The sequence below is a fragment of the Paroedura picta genome, chromosome 4, assembly GCF_049243985.1.
Source record: "Paroedura picta isolate Pp20150507F chromosome 4, Ppicta_v3.0, whole genome shotgun sequence".
Taxonomy (NCBI): Eukaryota; Metazoa; Chordata; class Lepidosauria; order Squamata; family Gekkonidae; genus Paroedura; species Paroedura picta.
Genome location: NC_135372.1, coordinates 145477344 through 145496657, shown reverse-complemented (window position 1 = coordinate 145496657; position 19314 = coordinate 145477344). Strand labels below are relative to the sequence as shown.

At 53.4% G+C, this 19314-nt stretch overlaps 1 protein-coding gene across 1 annotated transcript; it reads right to left on the bottom strand.

Moving 5' to 3' along the window:
• Positions 1-2626: 2626 nt before the first annotated feature.
• On the bottom strand, positions 2627-14847 carry LOC143836617 (uncharacterized). The gene is made up of 10 exons (XM_077336106.1): positions 14613-14847; positions 13595-13777; positions 12425-12565; positions 11809-11952; positions 9084-9197; positions 7709-7864; positions 6093-6308; positions 4466-4552; positions 3710-3856; positions 2627-3010 (listed from the first exon to the last, which is right to left on the bottom strand). The coding sequence occupies exons 1-10, from the start codon at positions 14686-14688 to the stop codon at positions 3006-3008; spliced, it is 1269 nt and encodes a 422-aa protein (XP_077192221.1). The 5' UTR covers positions 14689-14847; the 3' UTR covers positions 2627-3005.
• Positions 14848-19314: the final 4467 nt, after the last annotated feature.

Genomic DNA, 19314 nt, shown 5'->3' with positions numbered 1-19314 from the left:
CCTAGGGCAGAATACTCCATCTTTGGAAATACCTGGGGACTTTGGGGGTGGAGTGGGAGGAAGGTGGGTTTGGGGTGGGGGGGACTTCAGTCGGGAATCACACCACAGAGTTTGCCAGAGTGGCCATTTTCTCCAGGGGAACTGATCTCTGTTGCCAGGAGATTTCCAGCTACCACCTGGAAGTTGGCAATCTACTCCTGTCTCTCCAGTCTTCCTGGATTGTGGGATAGGTAGCTATGGATCTGCTTCTTCTTGCCAGGAGAGGACGGGGACTAAGATATGAGTTATGGCTGGGGGGCCAGGAGGGTGGTCAGGTGGTCAGGAGTCCATTCCTATTTTAATGGCCCTCTTGGATTTTGTTTCTGGAAAACACAAGGCTCGGCTGCCCCCTAGTGGGGTGACAGTCCCATAGCATCTGTGTCCTTCCGGCGTTTCCACATTCCTGTTTTTAATCATATATGGTGCATACTCTGGGTGTTTCCGCACGCGAATAATGTAGCTGTTCAGCCTCCGAATGTAGGCAGCATCTTCTGGCCCCTCCACATGACGTCGGCTACATCCAGAGGGTGCCCAGCAGCCGGCTCATGATTTCACCTTTTAAACTCACCACTCACCAGAAAAGTGGATTCACCACCCTAAATGTGCGAGCCACCCGAGAACAACCAACAGACAACCAGCTGAAAGAACGTAGGGAGGGTGAAATGCATGACACTCTGCTCAGCTTTGTCCCACTCTGCTCAGCTTTGTCCCACTCTGCTCAGCTTTGTCCCACTCTCGCTCCCCTCCTCCCCCCTCCATTTCCTGTCCCTCAATTCAAACTCCATTAAGTCTGTCTTTAGTGGGTTTTAACTAAGTGCCTCATTCCATTCCTCCTCATTGCTCAGACCCCATCCCTTCTTCTCCTCTCTCCCCCCGCCCACCTGCTGCTCAGCCATTCTGTTCCATGCCAGAGTTGCCCAGGACTCCTTCCTTCCCTCTCCACCCCTGTCCTCCTAAGCGGGGCACGGCCTCCACGCCCCCCACGCTGCCTCCATGCCGCCCATGCCACCTGCACCCTGCCCATGCTGTCTCCACACTGGGCGGCAGTACTGACAAACTACTGTTTTCATATTTGTATGAAGAAAGAACATTAGAAACATCTAGTGGCTAGAAATTTTTGGACAAAATAATTATCTATTTCCATCATGGGACAATTGTTGTGCCACACTGATATACAAATATAGAAAACACCACTGTGAACACCACTATTTCCCACTTGCCTTCATTTCTGTTTCTCTAAAATGTTTTGGAACACGGGCTTCATATGGAGAATGGGCTTCATCCTTCCCTTCATACACCGTTTGTCAGATCTCATAGAATAACAGTGTTGGAAGGGATCTTATGGGTCATCTAGTCCAACCCCCTGCACTATGCAGGACACTTCCAACCCTATCACTCACTCACTGTCACCTGCCACCCCTTGAGCCTTCACAGAATCAGCCTCTCCGTCAGATGGCTCTCCAGCCTCATAGAATCATAGAATCATGGAATAATAGAATAATAGAATTGGAAGGGATCTCATGGGTCATCTAGTCCAACCCCCTGCACTATGCAGGACACTCACATCCCTCTTGCTCACCCACTGTCACCTGCCACCCCCTTGAGCCTTCACAGAATCAGCCTCTCCGTCAGATGGCTCTCCAGCCTCTGTTTAAAAACCTCCAAAGATGGAGAACCCACCACCTCCCGAGGAAGCCTGTTCCATTGAGAAACCACCCTAACTGCCAGGAACTTCTTCTGGGGGTTTAGATGGAATTTCTTTTGAATTAATTTCATCCCATTGGTTCTGGTCTGTTCCTCTGGGGCAAGATAGAACAATTCTGCTCCATCCTCTACAGGGCACCCTTTTAAATACTTGAAGATGGTTCTCAGACCTAAAAGAATCAGGGTGGGGGATACCTACAAGGATATATATGGGTTTTCTCAGCAGGCCAAATACCACACCTCCAATGCCACTGCACATCAGGGAAAAGGTGCAACAGGAAAAAACTGATGCCCCTTGGCCATGCCCACCACAGGCACAACTCAAAGTGGGCTCCATGTGCACAGGAACCGAGAACCATGCGCGGCTATTACATCAAAACATGGAGGGGAGAGGGCTTCGTTGCCAGGAAGGGCTACGCTTGGATTCAAGCAGCCCATAAGACCAGTGAATAGCAACTAATCAGCATACAGATAAGAGTTAACAAAAAGATGTGAGAACTAACTGACTTGGTTCTCACATCTGTTTGTTTATTCTTTTGTTTATTGTGGGATTTTTACTCCACCCTGACTTCAAAACATATTGTCTTTAAGACCCAAGAAATGTGAGACGCTTTCATGGGCCTACCCAGAATTCAACTTGGCCGGTCGTTAACCTTCCACTGAACCCAGCTTCGTTTTCCTGCTTCAGACCCACCTGGCTCCCCACCTGAATCTAATTTGCTGCTCTTCACAGCCTCGGAACTAAGCTTTAGTTGATCTAAGTCAGGGGTAGTCAAACTGCGGCCCTCCAGATGTCCATGGACTACAATTCCCATGAGCCCCTGCCAGCATTCGCTGGCAGGGGCTCATGGGAACTGTAGTCCATGGACATCTGGAGGGCCGCAGTTTGACTACCCCTGCTCTAAGTAGCCCTTCCTGGCAACTAACTCCCCCCCCCAATGAGATGGTTAAGGGAGTCTTGCTTCAATGCATCCGGATGAAAGTGCATGCACACAAAAGCTTCTACCCAGAATTAAGCACGGTTGGTCTTCAAGATTCCCCTTCGCTCTCTTGCTCCAGGCCACTCTGAATATTGCACCGTGGGCACCCCACTGGGCATTTAGTACTTGAAACACTAGGAGCCTTGACTTTGGTTGGCTACAAAGAAATAAGACAGACTTATGACCCGTGTTTCCTCAGGAGAAAAGGTGCTGACCACGAAGCACCAGTTCCGGAGTCCCAGGACAGAGTAATGAGCCGGCCTTGAGGGGTGGGGAGCAGGCTTAGCCTGAAAACAAAGGAAGCGAAAGGAAGTGTTAGGCCCATCCTGCCTTGAGCAGGGGGTGGGACTAGGTGGTCTGGATGGCCCCTTCTCTCTCTAGGACTCTATGATTTATTAAGAGTTGTATGCGCCTTCCCCCCTTTAAGTGCCACTCGCAGCAGAATACAGAATGGGGGCTACACAGCAACGTCCTCTCAGCCTCGCCTCCCCCACAGGGTGTCTGTGATAACTGCTGTGTGAGAACAGCTCAGTCAGGACTGTGACTAGTCCAAGGTCACCCAGCTGGCTGCATGGGTAGGAGTGTAGAATCAAGTTGCTTGCCAGATTAGAAGCCGCCATTCCTAATGGCTTCACCACGCTGTATGCACAGAGAGCGCACTGGTCTCACCAGGACCCTGAGGGTCGAGGGGATACTGCATGAACACATGACGCTGCCCTATTCTGAGTCAGACCCAGCCATCAAAGTCAGGGCTGCCTCCTCAGACTGGCAGCCGCTCTTCCCGTTCTCAGGTGGAGGTCTCCTGCTTCACCTGCTGCCTGCCAGGTCCTTTCATCTGGAGGCGCCAGGGATGCACCTGGGGCCTTCTTCGTGTCAAGCAGATGCTCTTCCACTGAGCCACGAGCCTTCCACCCTTCAGGGTCCGGGGAAGTGTTGGGGTTGTGAACGTCTGTCCTGGGGATCTCCGGTGTGGGTGACTCCCTTACCTTTTTGGGGTGGGGCACACTTCTGAGAACAGCCGTCCGGGCAGCACTTCATGGTCCCAGAGCAGTCGCCGTCCGTCTTGCATTCGTAGGTGACGTCGGTCCCAGGCTGGCACCTGCCTGCTGAGGGCTCGCACTGGCCCGGTTTCACTGCAAAAGAACAGGGAAGGGAGGAGTCCTGGGGCTGTCCAGGATCCCGAGAGAAGGCAGCCATGCCGCTGGGCAAGGCTCTGTCCCTAACCTGCTCGAGCAGCCTGGGATGGAGCGATTCAGAAACCATCTCACTGGCCTTGTGCCTGGCATGAAACCACTCATCCCGAACTGGGCAATGGAGCAGGGTCCCCATGGGGGCCCTTCGAATGGATGGCCAGCCCCAAACTGGAAGGCTTGTAAGGCCGTCAGCTGAACGGAGGTGGAAGGGTGTCCCTCCACTTCGGGTTGCATAGCGGGGTGGGGCTGTCCCTGGTACCTTCCGCATGCCAACCAGACAGAATCGTAGAATCACGGAAAGGCAGCCCATTCCACAACTGAACGACTCGGACTGAAATTTCCCCCCGGATATCTAGCTGCCACTGTTCTCCACATAGTTTAAAGCCATGACTGTGGGTCCTCTCCTCTGCCGCCCGCAGGATCTGCGCCCTGCCCTCCTCTAACCTTTCCAGTACGTAAAGACAGCAAGACTCTTATCACGGAGCACACAAGGCCTGCATGAGAGATGTTTCTCTTCCTCCTCCCCCCCCCGCCCTCCTTGCGTCTTACCTGTTGGGATTCTGGCCGGTTCCTTTTCTTCTGAAGGGGTTTTTGGCTTCTTAGCTCCCCTCTGGGCAGGCTCAGTGGTTGGAAGTCCTACAAGAAAGGACCATTGTGGGAACATAACCCACTTTCTCTAAATTCTGAACATTGTGGGGCCAGTGAGATGGTATTTTGTGCCCACTGGATAAACGTTCAGCAGGAAGAAGGGGGGAAATGGTTTTCTCCCCCCCCCCGCCTCCTACTTCTGCTTCCATCAGATCTTCATCTGTGGGGAGCTCTGTAGCTGGACCCAACGGGGAAAAATATCATCAAGAACATAGCATTAGGAACATCAGAAGAGCCCTGCTGGATGGACCCGTGGTCCATCTAGTCCATGATCCAGTCTCATATACCGGACAACTGATTCTTCTGGATTGTCAACAATAGGGAATAGAGGCCGAGGCCTTCATAGAATCATAGAATCACAAAATCATAGATCATAGAGTTGGAAGGGACCTCATGGGTCATCTAGTCCAACCCCCTGCACTATGCAGGACACTCACATCCCAAGCGCTCATCCACTGTCACCTGTAAGTCAGACTAGTTGGGGTCCATCTAGTCAGACCAGTTGGGGTCCATCTAGTCCAGTATCCTGTTTCACACAATGGCCAGCCAGTTCCTCCGAAGGGCCCGCCACAGGGCACAGAGGCAGACCCCTTCCTCTGATGTTGCCTCCTGGCTCTGAGATTCAGAAGTTTAGTGCTTCCAATGTGGAGGTTCCCCTCAGCCACCATGGCAGTTGGCCACTTGGAGACATCCTCCTCCATTAATCTATACCATCTATCCACCATGGGATGGGAGGTGAATTTCCTCCAGGCCAGACTGGATTCTGTAGATTTTAGTTGGAAGGATCACTTGGGCATGAAATTGGGGTCACTGTGGGTGGGCACGTAGTTGTGAGTGTCCTGCATTGTGCAGGGGGTTGGAATGGATGACCCTGGAGGTCCCTTCCAACTCTATGATTCTCACTCCTTTTAAAGTGGTTAATACTTATGGCCATCCCTACATCCCCCAGCAGCAAATTCCACATTTTAATCATTCTGTATGTAAAGTACTATTTTGTCTGTCCTGAACCTTCTGCCTATCAGCTTCATTGGACACCCTTGTGTTCCAGTCTCTTGGGAGAGGGTGAAAATGTCCTCTTGGTCCACTCTCTGAACAACTCATGCATAAATTTGATAAACTTCCATCATGTCCCTCTTTAGGCGTCTCTTTCCTAAACTGAAGAGTCCCAGCAGGCTCTTCGGCCTTTCCTCCTAGGGAAGGGGCTCCAGCCCCCCATCATCTTGGCCGCCCTCCTCTGTATATTTCCCAGTTCTGCCATGTCCTCTTTGAGATACGGGGACCAGAACTGCACTCAGGATTCCAAATGAGGCCACACCAGAGATGTCTGTGGGAGCATTACAAGCGTGGCTGCTGTATTCTCAACCCCTTTCCTAACACTTCCCTTGAGCTGTCTGCTACAACCCCCAGATCTTTTCCCCTCTCAGCCTCAGCATTAGCCTAGACTTGAAGTGGGGGTGTTCTGCCCCAATGTGCATTGAGTGAAAGGCACCCTGAAGCCCCAGTGGGAGTTGGGGACCTGCCTGCTCACCTGCTAACCCTAGCCCTGGCTCCTCCCCTCTGGTCCCCTGCAGATCCTGGTTCCCCCTTGCTTGACCACCACCGGGGGCAGGAGCTATGCAGGAACGTCCACAACGCAGCCAGCAGCACTTCTGGCTCTTGGGGCAATCCTTGTCCCGGACACAGAAGGTGACACATTCGGAAGCGTTGATCTCTGCAGCTCTGGGTGGGCAGGTTCCAGGATGCACTGGGACAAAGGACAGAGAGGGAAAGAGAGAAAGAGCAAGTGAACAAGGCAGAATAAATAGAATCATAGAATCATAGAATCATAGAATCATAGAGTTGGAAGGGGCCATACAGGCCATCTAGTCCAACCCCCTGCTCAATGCAGGATCAGCCCAGAGCATCCTAAAGCATCCAAGAAAAGTGTGTATCCAACCTTTGCTTGAAGACTGCCAGTGAGGGGGAGCTCACCACCTCCTTAGGCAGCCTATTCCACTGCTGAACTACTCTGACTGTGAAAATTTTTTTCCTGATATCTAGCCTATATCGTTGTACTTGTAGTTTAAACCCATTACTGCGTGTCCTCTCCTCTGCAGCCAACGGAAACAGCATCCTGCCCTCCTCCAAGTGACAACCTTTCAAATACTTAAAGAGGGCTATCATGTCCCCTCTCAACCTCCTTTTCTCCAGGCTGAACATTCCCAAGTCCCTCCACCTATCTTCATAGGGTTTGGTCCCTTGGCCCCAGATCATCTTCGTCGCTCTCCTCTGTACCCTTTCAATTTTATCGATGTCCTTCTTGAAGTGAGGCCTCCAGAACTGCACACAGGACTCCAGGTGTGGTCTGACCAGTGCCGTATACAATGGGACTATGACATCTTGTGATTTTGATGTGATGCCTCTGTTGATACAGCCCAAAATGGCATTTGCCTTTTTTACCGCTGCATCACACTGCCTGCTCATGTTTAGTTTACAATCCACAAGTACCCCAAGGTCTCGTTCACACACAGTGCTACCTAGAAGCGTATCCCCCATCCAGTAGGCATGCTTTTCATTTTTCTGTCCCAGATGCAGAACTTTACACTTATCTTTATTGAATTGCATCTTGTTCTCATTTGCCCATTTTTCCATTGTGTTCAGATCTCGTTGAACTCTGTCTCTATCTTCCGGAGTATTTGCCAGTCCTCCCAATTTGGTGTCATCTGCAAACTTGATGAGTAGTCCCTCCACCCCCTCATCTAGATCATTAATAAATATGTTAAAAAGTACCGGGCCGAGCCCCGAGCCCTGAGGTACCCCGCTACTCACCTCTCTCCAGTCTGATGAAACACATTGACAACAACTCTTTGAGTGCGGTTCTCTAACCAATTCCCTATCCACCTGACTATCTGAAAATCCAGATTGCAGTCCTTCAACTTATCCATCAGAACATCATGGGGAACCTTGTCAAAAGCTTTACTAAAAAGCTTTTGACAAAAGGCAGCAATCTGATGAGAACAACAAGGAAGGGCTTCTCTGTCTCTCAGGATGCCCATATATAAGATGTAAAATAACGTCCAAGTCAACATTAGCCCCTAAGATGCCCTGGTGGAGAGCTTGCTGGTGTGGTGGGAGAGAACTGGGCAATGCTCAGGGAAGCCTGACCTTCATCTGGCATGGCACAGACATGTTGGCAGCCAGTCCAGCAGCATTTCTTGGCTTCCTCGCAGTCAAGGTCATGGCTGCAGTTCTTCTTCAGAGCCGCCTCTGGGCAGGGCCCCAGGGAGCCCCGCAGCAGGACAGGGCAGGCTCCGGGTTTCACTGCAAGACAAAGAAGGCAGGTGGAAGGAAGGTCTCTGGACTGGGGGTCTCCAAGCAGCAGCTGGACATACCTACCCTGAACACTTTAGCCTGACCCTGCACTGAGCAGGAGGTGGGACTAGATGGGGCCTTTCCAACTCTAGGATTCTGTGATTCTAGGATTCTGGGAGTGGGGCAGGAAATCAACAAAAGAGACACTCCCCATTGGGATGCAGAGAGACTGGCCTCCGTCCCTCTCCAAGCCATGAGGTTGGCTCAGCCCCCACCAGCCCAACAGTCCCCGGGAGAGCTGACAACCTCCAGGTGGTCAAAACGACAGAAGGAGATGGGCCGTCAGTCAAGGTCCAGGAGGAATTCCAAGAAAGTGACCCCGGCAAACAATTTATTTCCAACGCAGTGTTGTAATCTCAGCAAGCAGCCACACGGTCCTAACGAGCCCCTCGGTGGATATTTTTGAATATCTTCAAAAGCAAAATATATATGCTGTCATGTATTTTACAGACGTGTGTCTGAAGAAATCTTTACAATTTATGGAAAAGAGAAATTATTCTTAAGAGGCATGCTGCTATTTAGGATATGGTTCATCACTGCAGAAGTTCTTCGAAAATGAGATCTCCACCTAGGGGCTTGTTAGGGCCGTGTGACTGTGTGCTGAGATCACTCCACTTTTTTGGAAATAAACTGTCTGCCATGGCCACTTTCTTGGAATTTCTCCTGGACCTCCAGGTGGTGGCTGCAGATCTCCTGGGAACACCGCTGAGAAAATGGTCACTTTTGAAAGAGATCTCTGTGGCAATCTACTCCATTGAAGCCTGGCCTCTCCCCTCCTCCGAGTCTCCCCTCATGCTTCACCCCCAAAAGCTCCAGGTATTTCATTGGAGTTTTTTCCAACTCAAAATCCCCCCTCCCCCCAGTTCCTGCCCCCCCCCTCCCCCGGTCTTCACTTTTCAACACGTCCCCGGGAAAGCGAGCTTCGAGTCCCGTCACATGTAAGAGGCAAGTGAGACTTCCCGGGAACCAGCTCTCACGAGTCAAAACTGTTGGTTTGCAATATACAACTTGGCAGGTTTGTTTACTGCACTCAGGATCGTGTGTCTACGGCTGGGCCAAACTCTGCTCTGTGAACCAAATATCTCAGCACAGCCATCCCTGGGAAAGATGGTCCTTCCTTCCGGTCTACCCATGAAGAGAACCCTCCTGCCCAAACAGGGAAACTCACCCAGGCTGGTCCTGGCAGGGTCCTGGCTGCAGCCTGCCCCCTGGCACTGCTTTGCTTCCGAGCCCAAGTGGCCTGCAGGTTCCGAACGGTCCAGAGGGCACGCTGGGGGCGGCTCTGAAATGCACAGGCAAGGGAGGGCATCAGGGGCCTCTCTGCTCTCACAGAAGGCCCCTGGAATGCCACAGAGCTGAGGCAGTCCATGTTTCACGTGGAGACTAACAGCGGTTTCTACACAGCTGGACAGACATTGCAAAACCCTCCAGCGGCCACAGTGTTGCTCCCCCCCCTCAATTTCATCTCCTGCGCCTCCCCCAAAGGCTCAGTCAGCAGGCGCCCCCTGGGGCCAGCCTGGGGAAGAAGGGGAGGGGGGTCTGCTCCCTTCCCAGGTCAGTTTCCCCACCACCAGATGGGCCCAGGTTTCCAGAATGACCACTGACCTCCAGGCTGCAGTGGGGGTCATGGAGGGTTGCCACCTCCAGGAGGGGAAATTCCTGGGATTTAGGGGTGGGGCCTAAAAAGAATGGAATTTGTGGAAGGACCTCTTCTGTTTGATTATTTATTTATTTGATTCGGCTTTGATCCACTGCAAATAGGGTTGCCAGCCTCCAGGTGGTGGCTGGAGATCTCCTGGGATCCCAAATGATCTCCAGGTGACAGAGATCAGTTCCCCTGGAGGAAATGCCCCCTCTGGAAAGTGGATTCTGTGGCTGCCTGGCTCGATCGGCAGGCGGGAGAGAGTCACGGATCAACCATGTTGCTCTTTTCCGCCATTTCCAGCATCGCTTGTGGAGGGTGAGGAGCGTGAAAAGCCGGCAGCCTACAGCGAGACGGCAAGAAGCAAAGGAATAGCCAGAGGTGAGATAATATTTAACACTACGCCATTCAGCTGGTGGGATGCTATTTTTTGCGATGTGCGGAAATGCCGCCAGTATTTCCGAATCTTGCCTCAACCGAATACCAGTGTTGATCTTGGTCCTGGAGTATACTTTTTTTCAGATTCAACGTACCCAAATCTGAAAAACACGTGCCGTTCTTTTCCTTTCTTCTTTTTTGCACATGACTACTCCTGATTTCTCCCCCAACCCCCATGCTTCTTACTCCTTCCAGCCCTGCAGGGACATCATGAGAAACTTGGGGGAGGGACAGAAGGCCACTGATCCCCCAAATTCCTCTCTGGGTCGGAAGCTGCCTCTCCACTGAGCCCTGAGACTGGACAGACTGATCACTGCTGGAGATCCGAATCTGAGCCGAACTGGTAGCCCTACAAGGTTCCAGTCTTGGAACTGGCTGGTTACTTAATAACTTGCAGAAACGAGATGGTAAATTTTGTTCCTTGCAGATGTGGAGGCTGCTCAGCCCGGCGGGCATCCTGAGAGGTGAAACTTACTGGGGCATCTAATTGAACAAATAAAGCCAGATGACCCTGCCAGGTGACTCCCACACCCACGCACACCCCACTCCCGGCCCTCTCAGGGAACGGCCTGCCTTCCAAGGACATTGGCAGCAGTTTCCGTGAGCTCCCTGTGCCCGGGCAGATAGGGCCACCCTGGGGGGCTCCATTCCAACTGGTTAGGGGGGTGAAACGGCTGGGCTGTCCGTCTGCCTTCGCAGGCTCAGGATGCAGCAAGTGACCTTGGAGATGGTGGGCAGGAACAGCCATTTGTGAACGATAGAACACCGTGGGTGTTCAGGGCACTCCTAGAAGGGGCCACTTCCAAAGCTGGCAACTTTTTGGGTATTCATGGATTAAGTTGCCAACCTTCAGGTGGGGCCTGGGGATCTGAGTTCCAGTGTTGCAGCATCTGCTTGGCACGTGCAAAGTTCCAGGTTCAATCCCTGGCACCTTTACTTAAGAGGACCAGGTGGGGGTGATGAGAAGAACACCTGTTTTTGTACCCTGAGCAGCTTACAAACACCTCATTTTCCCACACCCCACCTCAGACACCTGGTGGGGTAGATGGGGCTGAGAGAGCTCTGAGAGAATTGCTCTGTGACGGTCTTTGTTGCTGTGGGTCCATCTTTAAAGGGAGGAGGAGCCAGGAAGGCACGCAGGAAAAGGCCGTCCGAGCAGGTGGCAGCAGAGCCGGCCGGGAAGTAAGCCGTGACTTCTTCGGGTAGTAAAAAGTTCCCTGCAGGGGTGGGCCCCGGCGGGAATGGCGGTGCCGTGCAAGCCCTGCCCCGGAGCCTGGGCACCTGCGTGGGGACCTCCTGAGCCTGGCCTGTGTGCTGGGCTTCCACGCAGCGTGCAGCCAAAAAAGAAAATGGAGAATGCCCCCCTTCCCCACAAAAAAAATTTGGAGAATGCCAAGGGACATTTGGACAACGCTGCGAGACACGAGGCAAATGCCCCAAAGGCAGGACGTCTGGCCACCTTAGCCTAAGCTCTGTGTCCGAGTCACGGTTTTGGGAGCCGACTGCAAGGGAGTTGGGGGGGGGGCTCACTGCACCTATGCACTTTCAGGCAGCTGAGCTTCTGAATCTCTTCTGGGTTGCCCATAGGGTTGCCAGGCTCCCAGTGGGGCCTGGAGATCTCCCGGAATTACCGCTGACCTTGAGGCCACAGAGCTCAGCCCCCCTGGAGAAAACGGCTGCCTTGGAGGGGGGGCACACAGGCATTATCCTCTGCAGATGCCCCCAACTCCCCCTCCTTTCCCCCTCCCCCTCCCCAAATCTCCCGGGATTTCTCCGCCAGGAGTTGGCAACCCTGCCCAGGCCCGAGGGGTACCTGTGGGGGGGCTCAGGCACTGCAGGCCGCAGCCGGTGAAGCAACACTTCTTGTCTCCCGGGCAGCTCCGGTCGTCCACACACTGGTCCACGCAGGGGAAGCCCGCGATCGACACCCTCTTCCTCGGGCAGACCCCGGGCTTAGCTGGGCGAGAACCAGCAAGAAGGAATTCAACACCCAACACACACCGAGCCTTTGGATGGGGTGGGGCCCCTCCCCCCAGCCTGGACTAGAGCGGAATGAGCCTCATGTTCTGCCCAGGTGAATTCTTGGTCCTCGTGATCTTCTCAGGGTGCAGCAGCTGCCTTGGGCAGAGGCCAGAGAGCCCCCCCCCAATCTGGCTAGTGTTGCCAACCTCCAGGGTGGCCTGGAGCTCTCTTGAAATGAAAACCCGCCTCCAAACGACAGTGACCAGCTCCTCTAGAGAAAACAGTTGTTTGGGGGGGGGGGTCTACCGTGTTGTACCCCACTGAGCTCCCTCCCTTCCCCTCCCCTCCCCTCCCCTCCCCTCCCCTCCCCTCCCAACGCCGTGGCCTCCCCAGAATCCACCCCTAAAGTCCCCAGGAATCCCCCGGCCTGGAGTTGCCAGCTGTGGCCCCCGCCATGAACCCTTCACCTGGCTGGGCTTCCACACAGCAGATGTGGCAGCCGTTGAGGCAGCACTTCTCCCCTGGGCCGCACCAGGTGTCATCCAGGCAGGTCTCCAGGCAGGGCTCCTCCACGGCCGGGCAGAGCGTGGGGCAGTAGCCAGCCGCCACTGAGGAGGGAAGGCAGGTGTTCAGAGGCCTTGGCCAACCCCCGGGGGCCTCCGAGAGAGGGCGGATGGAGCCCCTCACTGCCTGGCAGAGGACAACTATTTCATCTGTGGAACTCCCTGCCACAGGAGGTGGTGACCGCTGCCAGCCTGAAGGACCTTAAAAGGGGAGAGGGCAAATTCCTGGAGGGCCATCACTGGCAGAGCCCTCTCTGCAGGCCCAGAGGCAGAAGGTGGCTGATTTGGACCCCTTGCTGGGGACTGGGGAGGGGGGGGGGAGCAAGAAGATGCTGTCAGGGTCTTGGCCCCTCTGACCTCACGGGACGTGGCTCCAGGGATTCAGGAGGGCCATGTGTTCAGGACAGCCTTCCCAAAGCAGAGCATTGCATAACCGGGGCTAAGGGCCTCTTGCAGTGCTCCGTCCGGGTGCTGAAGAAAACACCTCCTCTTTTCCCTGTGCAAATCGCCCACCCCCCTCCCCCCCGTCACGGTCTCAGTTCCAAGATGGAAACCTCTCCCTCGGGAGTTGCAGCGCTGTGAACGTTCCGTGGCGTGAAAGTGGGGGGGGGGGGCTACATGGAGCCTTGTGGACGAGCAGCCACTGGGGAGGGGGGGACACAAAGCAGAACTCATCACAGATTCATTGTGGTTTGCGAACTGAAGCCCATTGTTCCTGGCAGCCTCTCATCATGAACTTTTAAAGAAGAGCTGGTTTTTATGCCCTACTTTTCACTACCCAAAAGATCCTCAAAGCGGCTTACAATTGCCCTCCCTTCCTCTCCCCACAAACTCCCCCTGAGATGGGTGAGGCCAAGAGAGCTCTGACAGAACTGTGCTTTGAGAGGAGCTCTGACAGGACCGTGACTAGCTCAAGGTCGCCCAGCTAGCTGTATGTGAAGGAGGAGTGGGGAATTAAACCGGGCTGTCTGCCGCTCTTAACCACAACGCCAAGCTGGAAGAGGGGTCCCTTTATTTAGCCCCCCCTGCCCAAGAGCCCAGCAGCATGTCCCCCCTCCCCAGCGCCCCGCTCACCCCTTGCAGGCTGCACACAGGTCCTCATCTTCCCCACGGTGCAGCACTTCTCGCTCCCTGGGCAGGAGGCATCGTCGAGGCAGAAGCGCCTGGAGAGGGGCACGTCCTGATCCCGGCCGGGTGGGCAACTCCCGGCCTTCTCCGCAGGAGGAGAGGAGAGGGGGCAGCTCCTCACTCCAGCCGCTGTGCACAAAGAGAGCCAAGGGACTGGGGGGACGGCCCCCCTGCTCCCCTCTGGAGCGCCAGGGGGCTGAGGGGGCTCCCCAGGGGGAGGGCCGGTCCCCCCACCCCCAGCCAGATCCCCAGAGTGCCTGCCGTCCCTTGCAGGGGCCACGGGGTGAGGAAACCCGTTCTTGGGTTCAGTCTGGGAAGGAAAGCAGCTCAGCAAGGGGCCCGGGGTCTGCCTGCCTCCAACTTCCCTCTGCTGCCGTCTCCTTCTAAGAGGCCGACACAAAAGCCCACCACACCAGCTGGAGAGGCGGCCCAGCCACTGGGGGTGCTTCCAGAGCCTGAACTGCACCCCGTGGCTCTTGGAGGGGGGGGGGTGGGGGGCTCTCAGGGCCAAATGACAAGCTCGGGTCTCGAACCACATTGGGGGGGGGGGGGAGTGCCGTCCAGTTGGAGGAGTTGATGGCCTGGTGACCCAGGAGGGTTTTTCAGGGAAGAGGCAGCTTAGGGGGTTTGCCAGGGCCCGCTTCTGGGCAGCTCCCCCCGACTGCCTGGCTGGTCTCCCACCCAAATATTAAGCTGGACCGGTCCTGCTTAGCTCCCGAGGCTGGACAAGGCAGGGCTCTTCTGGGCCATCCAGGGCGGGGCTGGAGAGAGCTGCGGGAGCTGCATGGACCCTGTTTGGCCCTGGGGCTCCGGCCCCATGGAAGCATCGGCCGCTTGCTTGGGCTCTGCCGTGTAGCAGTGGGGAACCTGCTGAGGCAACTCAGACCCTGCTCCTGAAAGACCCAGGGGGTTCAGTTGCCCCCCCCCCCCGCCCAGCTACAAGCAGAGGCACAGTCTCACTTACCCTCCAGGTGGTGCTTGGGGGCCAAGACCATGAGCTGCAGCAGCGGCAGCAGCAGGAGGAAGGCCCCGGGCCCCATGATGCTCGACAAACCTGGCCTCCGCACCTGGAGTTCATTCTGAGGAGGCTAAATAGCCCTCCATGGCTGGTGAGGTTCCTGAAAGGGGTGGACCTGCACGCCTCCCCTCCCCTCCCCTCCTGCTTCCCATGTCCTGCCAAACACTCGGATGGATGGGAGCCATGGGGCACTCCGGGGCAGGGCTCTGCTGGCACTCCTCTGGCTCTGCACTCCCCCAGGATTCCTGGCTCCATTCAGGCCGCGATCTGTCACATCCAACTGGCTCTAGCTTGACCTCTGCAGGGTGGCTGGGTCAGGTCTCTGGGGGCATCAGAGCGACCGGCTCCTCCAAGGCCAGCCCTGCGGTCCTTTGGTGAGCCAGTTTGGTGTGGTGGTTAGGAGGGCGGACTTCTAATCTGGCATGCCGGGTTTGATTCTGCGCTCCCCCACATGCAGCCAGCTGGGTGACCTTGGGCTCGCCATGGCACTGATAAAACTGTTCTGACCTAGCAGGAATATCAGGGCTCTCTCAGCCTCCCCTCCCTCACAGGGGGTCTGTTGTGGGGAGAGGAAAGGGAAGGCGAATGGAAGCTGCTTTGAGACTCCTTTGGGTAGGGAAAAGCGGCATATAAGAACCAACTTCTTCTTCTTCTTCTTCTTCTTCTTCTTCTTCTTCTTCTTCTTCTTCTTCTTCTTCTTCTTCTTCTTCTTCTTCTTCTTCTTCTTCTTCTTCTTCTTCTTCTTCTTCTTCTTCTTCTTCTTCTTCTTTCCAAGCCAGATTCTTCATGGAGATTCTGTTCCATAAGGAGCCATAGTGAGGCGGCCGGCTCTGGGGTGGGCTGTCCCTGGAAACTGGGCAGGCCAGGACTTGGAGGGGGAGACACCTCAACCAGGTATGATGCCATAGGTGCCCCCCTAACTCCAGGGGGACTGGGCTCTGTACTACAGTCCGGAGATGGTCTGTAATTCCAGGAGATCTCCCGGTCCACCGGGAACCTGGCAGCCCCAATCAAGATGTTGCTACGGACAAATTTGGTGGAAAGCCCTCTGCAGCAGGGAAGGGTGAGCCCCCCATCTGGTTACGCTGTCACGACAAGAGCGTAACCTGGGGCTGTTTCCTGCTCACTGGGGAATTCTGTGCCAGTCAGGAGCCTGACATGGGCGACCCAATGTTCCCTCCCTTTACAGAGAAGGGTCAAAAAGTTTCCTCCATTGAACCACCAAGGAATTCCACGCTCGGATGTTCCTTTGACTGCACATGAGTCACGGAGAGGAAGCAAGTGGGCCAAGAACGGGCCCTGTGTCCTGGCCTCCCCTTGGCAGTGGGAGAGAGATGCCACCTCCTGCCTTTCCATTGTTCTTGGCAGTCAACGGAGGGAGGATCCGAGGGAGATGCTGGGTCAAGCCTGACAAGACCGAGAAAGTTGAGGCAGGGCTGGGGAGGAGGATGGATGGCTGAGCTTCTCTGCTTTGCAAATGGGACGAGAGCACAATAGATCAACCTGCCTCCACAGGGGAATCCGAGCGTCTTGGCCAAGTTTATTTTGCTGCTGCCTCCTCTGCAGGCTCTGCTTGTTGCTTGGACTCCTCAGAGTTTCTGCCTCGCCCCCTCCCGGCCCAGGGTCTTGTTACCCAAATTGCTGGACACGTGTCCTAAAAACACGTATCTTTGAGCTTGTGGGGAATATTAGCTCAAAATGCTGCGAGAGGGGGGTAACTTAGCGTTATCGGATCGTTACCTTTGTATACGAGGGTCGAGCACCTGTAGGAACTCAAGGCAAACACAGATTTAAATGGTAAAATAGTAATATAAGCTTTTATTGAAAGGAAAATAACAAAAGTACACACAAATAGCTAACACACATACAAGCAGTCATATAGAGAAGGGGGAGGAAGAGTGGAAGGCTTGATAGTTACCTGTCCGAGGAGTGGTGGGTCAGAGGAAGGAGCACGAACCAGCGTGGGAGGTCCCGGGTTGGAAGACACTCAGAGTGGCTGTGTGAAGCCACAGTTTTTATAGGATTTTGGGAAGGGGGCTATGTGACAAGGCTCAGGTAAGCATGTGCTGGAAGTTTCCAGGGTCCCCAGAGATTAGGACAATACCTGGCCAAGTGGGGGGGATGGCCGTAAATGGATTTTGATAAAGGTATTAATGGCTCTGAGGAAGAGAGCCATCAGGTCTAGCTGGCAGGGTGTGGGGTGGAAATACCCCCTGGCAGAGGGGCCAAGTGTGAAAAATGTTGCAAGACAAAGGATTTTCCTAGGAGCCCTTAGGCAAACAGGAGGAAGCCAGTCCACTCACTTAGAAATACAATGGGGGGGGGGTCGAGAGTAGGGCATGGAGGCACCTGGATTTCCAAACCTGAGGCAGAGAGCAAGATTTCTAAGATGGAGTCTGGCCTGGCTTGGCTGACCCTAGCAGTGTCATGGCTTTAGCTTAAGCCTAGACTATTGTGGGGTGCCATTGGTTATAGAAGACAGTGTGCCAAGGCATAAGGCAGGGATCCTGCCATGCGTAACATTCCCCCCCTTCTGTAGTGAATTATATGTCCAATTTATTCACTACAGACCAATATACTGTGTTAGTGGTGGCAAAGATTGAAATTCAGACTAGAAATTCAGAGAGAAAAGTGGGGCCATCTTCTGCCACTACAAAAACTACAAAAACTTAAGCCAAATTAAAAACAAAACACATTTAGGAGGTGTTTAGGTGACTTAAGGAAAGCTGTGAAGTTGCCGTTCCTCTTTACCACAACCACTCAAAACTAAATGTAACATACATGAACTATGAACTAGCTAAGCATGAGGTCTCCACCATATGAATAAAGCAATGAACCAATGCAAACTAATACATTGAGCAAGGCAACCTAGCAAACAATAGACAAAAAGCAAATGCAGTGAAAACCAAATTCTATGCAGGCAGGAAACTGTGGGCAGTACTGAGCAATATTTTAGAATGCGAGCACTAGGCAATCCTAAAAATGCTGGCAATGAATATCAAGCAATTACTATGAAGCAGGCAGAAAGTGGTAGAAACTAAAAAGTTAGGCAATTAACTAAGCAATGGCTTCTAATAAGCAATGCAATAAGAACAAGGTAAAGCTAAGCAATTTAGCACAACTTATATACATATTTAAAACTGATACAGGTACAATGCAATTTGGAATACAGAAAATACAGTTTGAAAAACTTCCTCCCCCCCTTGCCCCATTGGTAAAGGTGGGAGTGAAGCTGGAGATTCCTTGAATAGTTGAACATGAGGATTGATGAGGATGAGCAACTGGTTCAGCAGTTGAAGATGTTGATATATATATGCATATATATATAAGACTTTGCTGGGTGATGTTTGCAAACACATAGAATGGTGAAGGAGGTTCCTCCATGGGGGTAAAAAGCAACTTTGGCGAGGATCCATTTTATGAGAGAGCCACTGGCAAGAGGTTGTGGCAACAAGCAAATAGCTGGAGATGTGTGCAAGTCCGGGTTAGCTTGCAAGTTGATCTTCTTCCCCCCCTCGTGACTAAAATGGCAGGGCAGTAAAGGCACTAATCCAGGGCGTCAGAGGGTATGCAGGGTCAGAGATTGCACATAGAAGAAGCAGCAGGCAGGCTGGGCAGCGAGGCTTCATAGAGCAGGAGCTGGGGTAAACAGCAAGCATCAGTAGTTCACCAGCAAGTAGGCTGGGGCAGAAAGCGCAGAGCAGCAGGTCATGACCACAGGACACATCCATAGCAAACGCAGGCAGAGGATTGCTGTCATCTTGACCAGGTCAGGTCTGGAGGTTGGCGAGCAGGATACAGGTGAAGAGCACACAGGCAGGACCATCAGGAACTGGCCTGGCGATCTGAGGTTTGTGATGCACAAGCCTGGAGCCTCACTAGGGCAGGCTTGGCAGACGTGGGTTGCAAGAATGTTTGAGTGGCCCAGGGCCTCAACAGCACAGTGGAGCTGAAGAGCTCAAAGGGGAGACACCCAATTGAGAGAGGGACAAAGATTGACAAAAGTTCAGTGGAGAAGTGTGTGCAGCTGCAAAGAGTGAGGCTGCAAAGTCTGTTGAGGCTGGGCTCAAGTAGCCTGATGGATATACCGATTAGGGAAAATACTCAAAAATTTAAAGCTTTGAAGCCAATGAACTCAAATGAAAGACTGAGGCAGAGGGGTGCCCCCATAAGTGACTGTCAAAAATATCTACTGTGGCGGGTGCCCACCATGACCTTACAGAGACTGAAAATAGAATTTAAGAGGAACTAGATGCCATCTCCAGGGAGGGAGAGGGAGATTAGAGCGCAATCATAAAACAAGAGAAGGAGGTTGCCAAACTCCTGGTGAGTTTGGGAATTTGAGAGAAAACTGATAGATTACTATGGGCGACTGAAGCAAGATGCTTTGTAGAAATACACAAGAGGAAACAAAGTCCTTCAAGTCCTGTAAGAAGATAGTTTTTGGAGGCTAGGCCTACTGGCCTTCTGCACTGTTGTGTAAAAAGAAGCATTCAGAAAAGTTCCTGCAAACATGTAGCACATGGTCTGTGAATGACTAGATTAGCAGCTCAAGTACAAATATATATATGGGGAGGGGAAGAAGAATTGCTAGATAGAATCTGGTCAATTGCTTCCCAGTTAATAAGCACAAAAAGAAATAGATGCT

Bases quoted from the DNA above. Each gene is read 5' to 3' on its own strand.
- LOC143836617 (XM_077336106.1), bottom strand. From the start codon at position 14,688: ATGGGGCCCGGGGCCTTCCTCCTGCTGCTGCCGCTGCTGCAGCTCATG. The intron at 11,953-12,424 runs GTGAAGGGTTCA...GTTCTCGCCCAG, and splicing joins CTGTGTGGAAGCCCAGCCAG to CTAAGCCCGGGGTCTGCCCG. The intron at 6,309-7,708 runs GTCAGGCTTCCC...CCTTTGTCCCAG, and splicing joins CTGTGCCATGCCAGATGAAG to TGCATCCTGGAACCTGCCCA.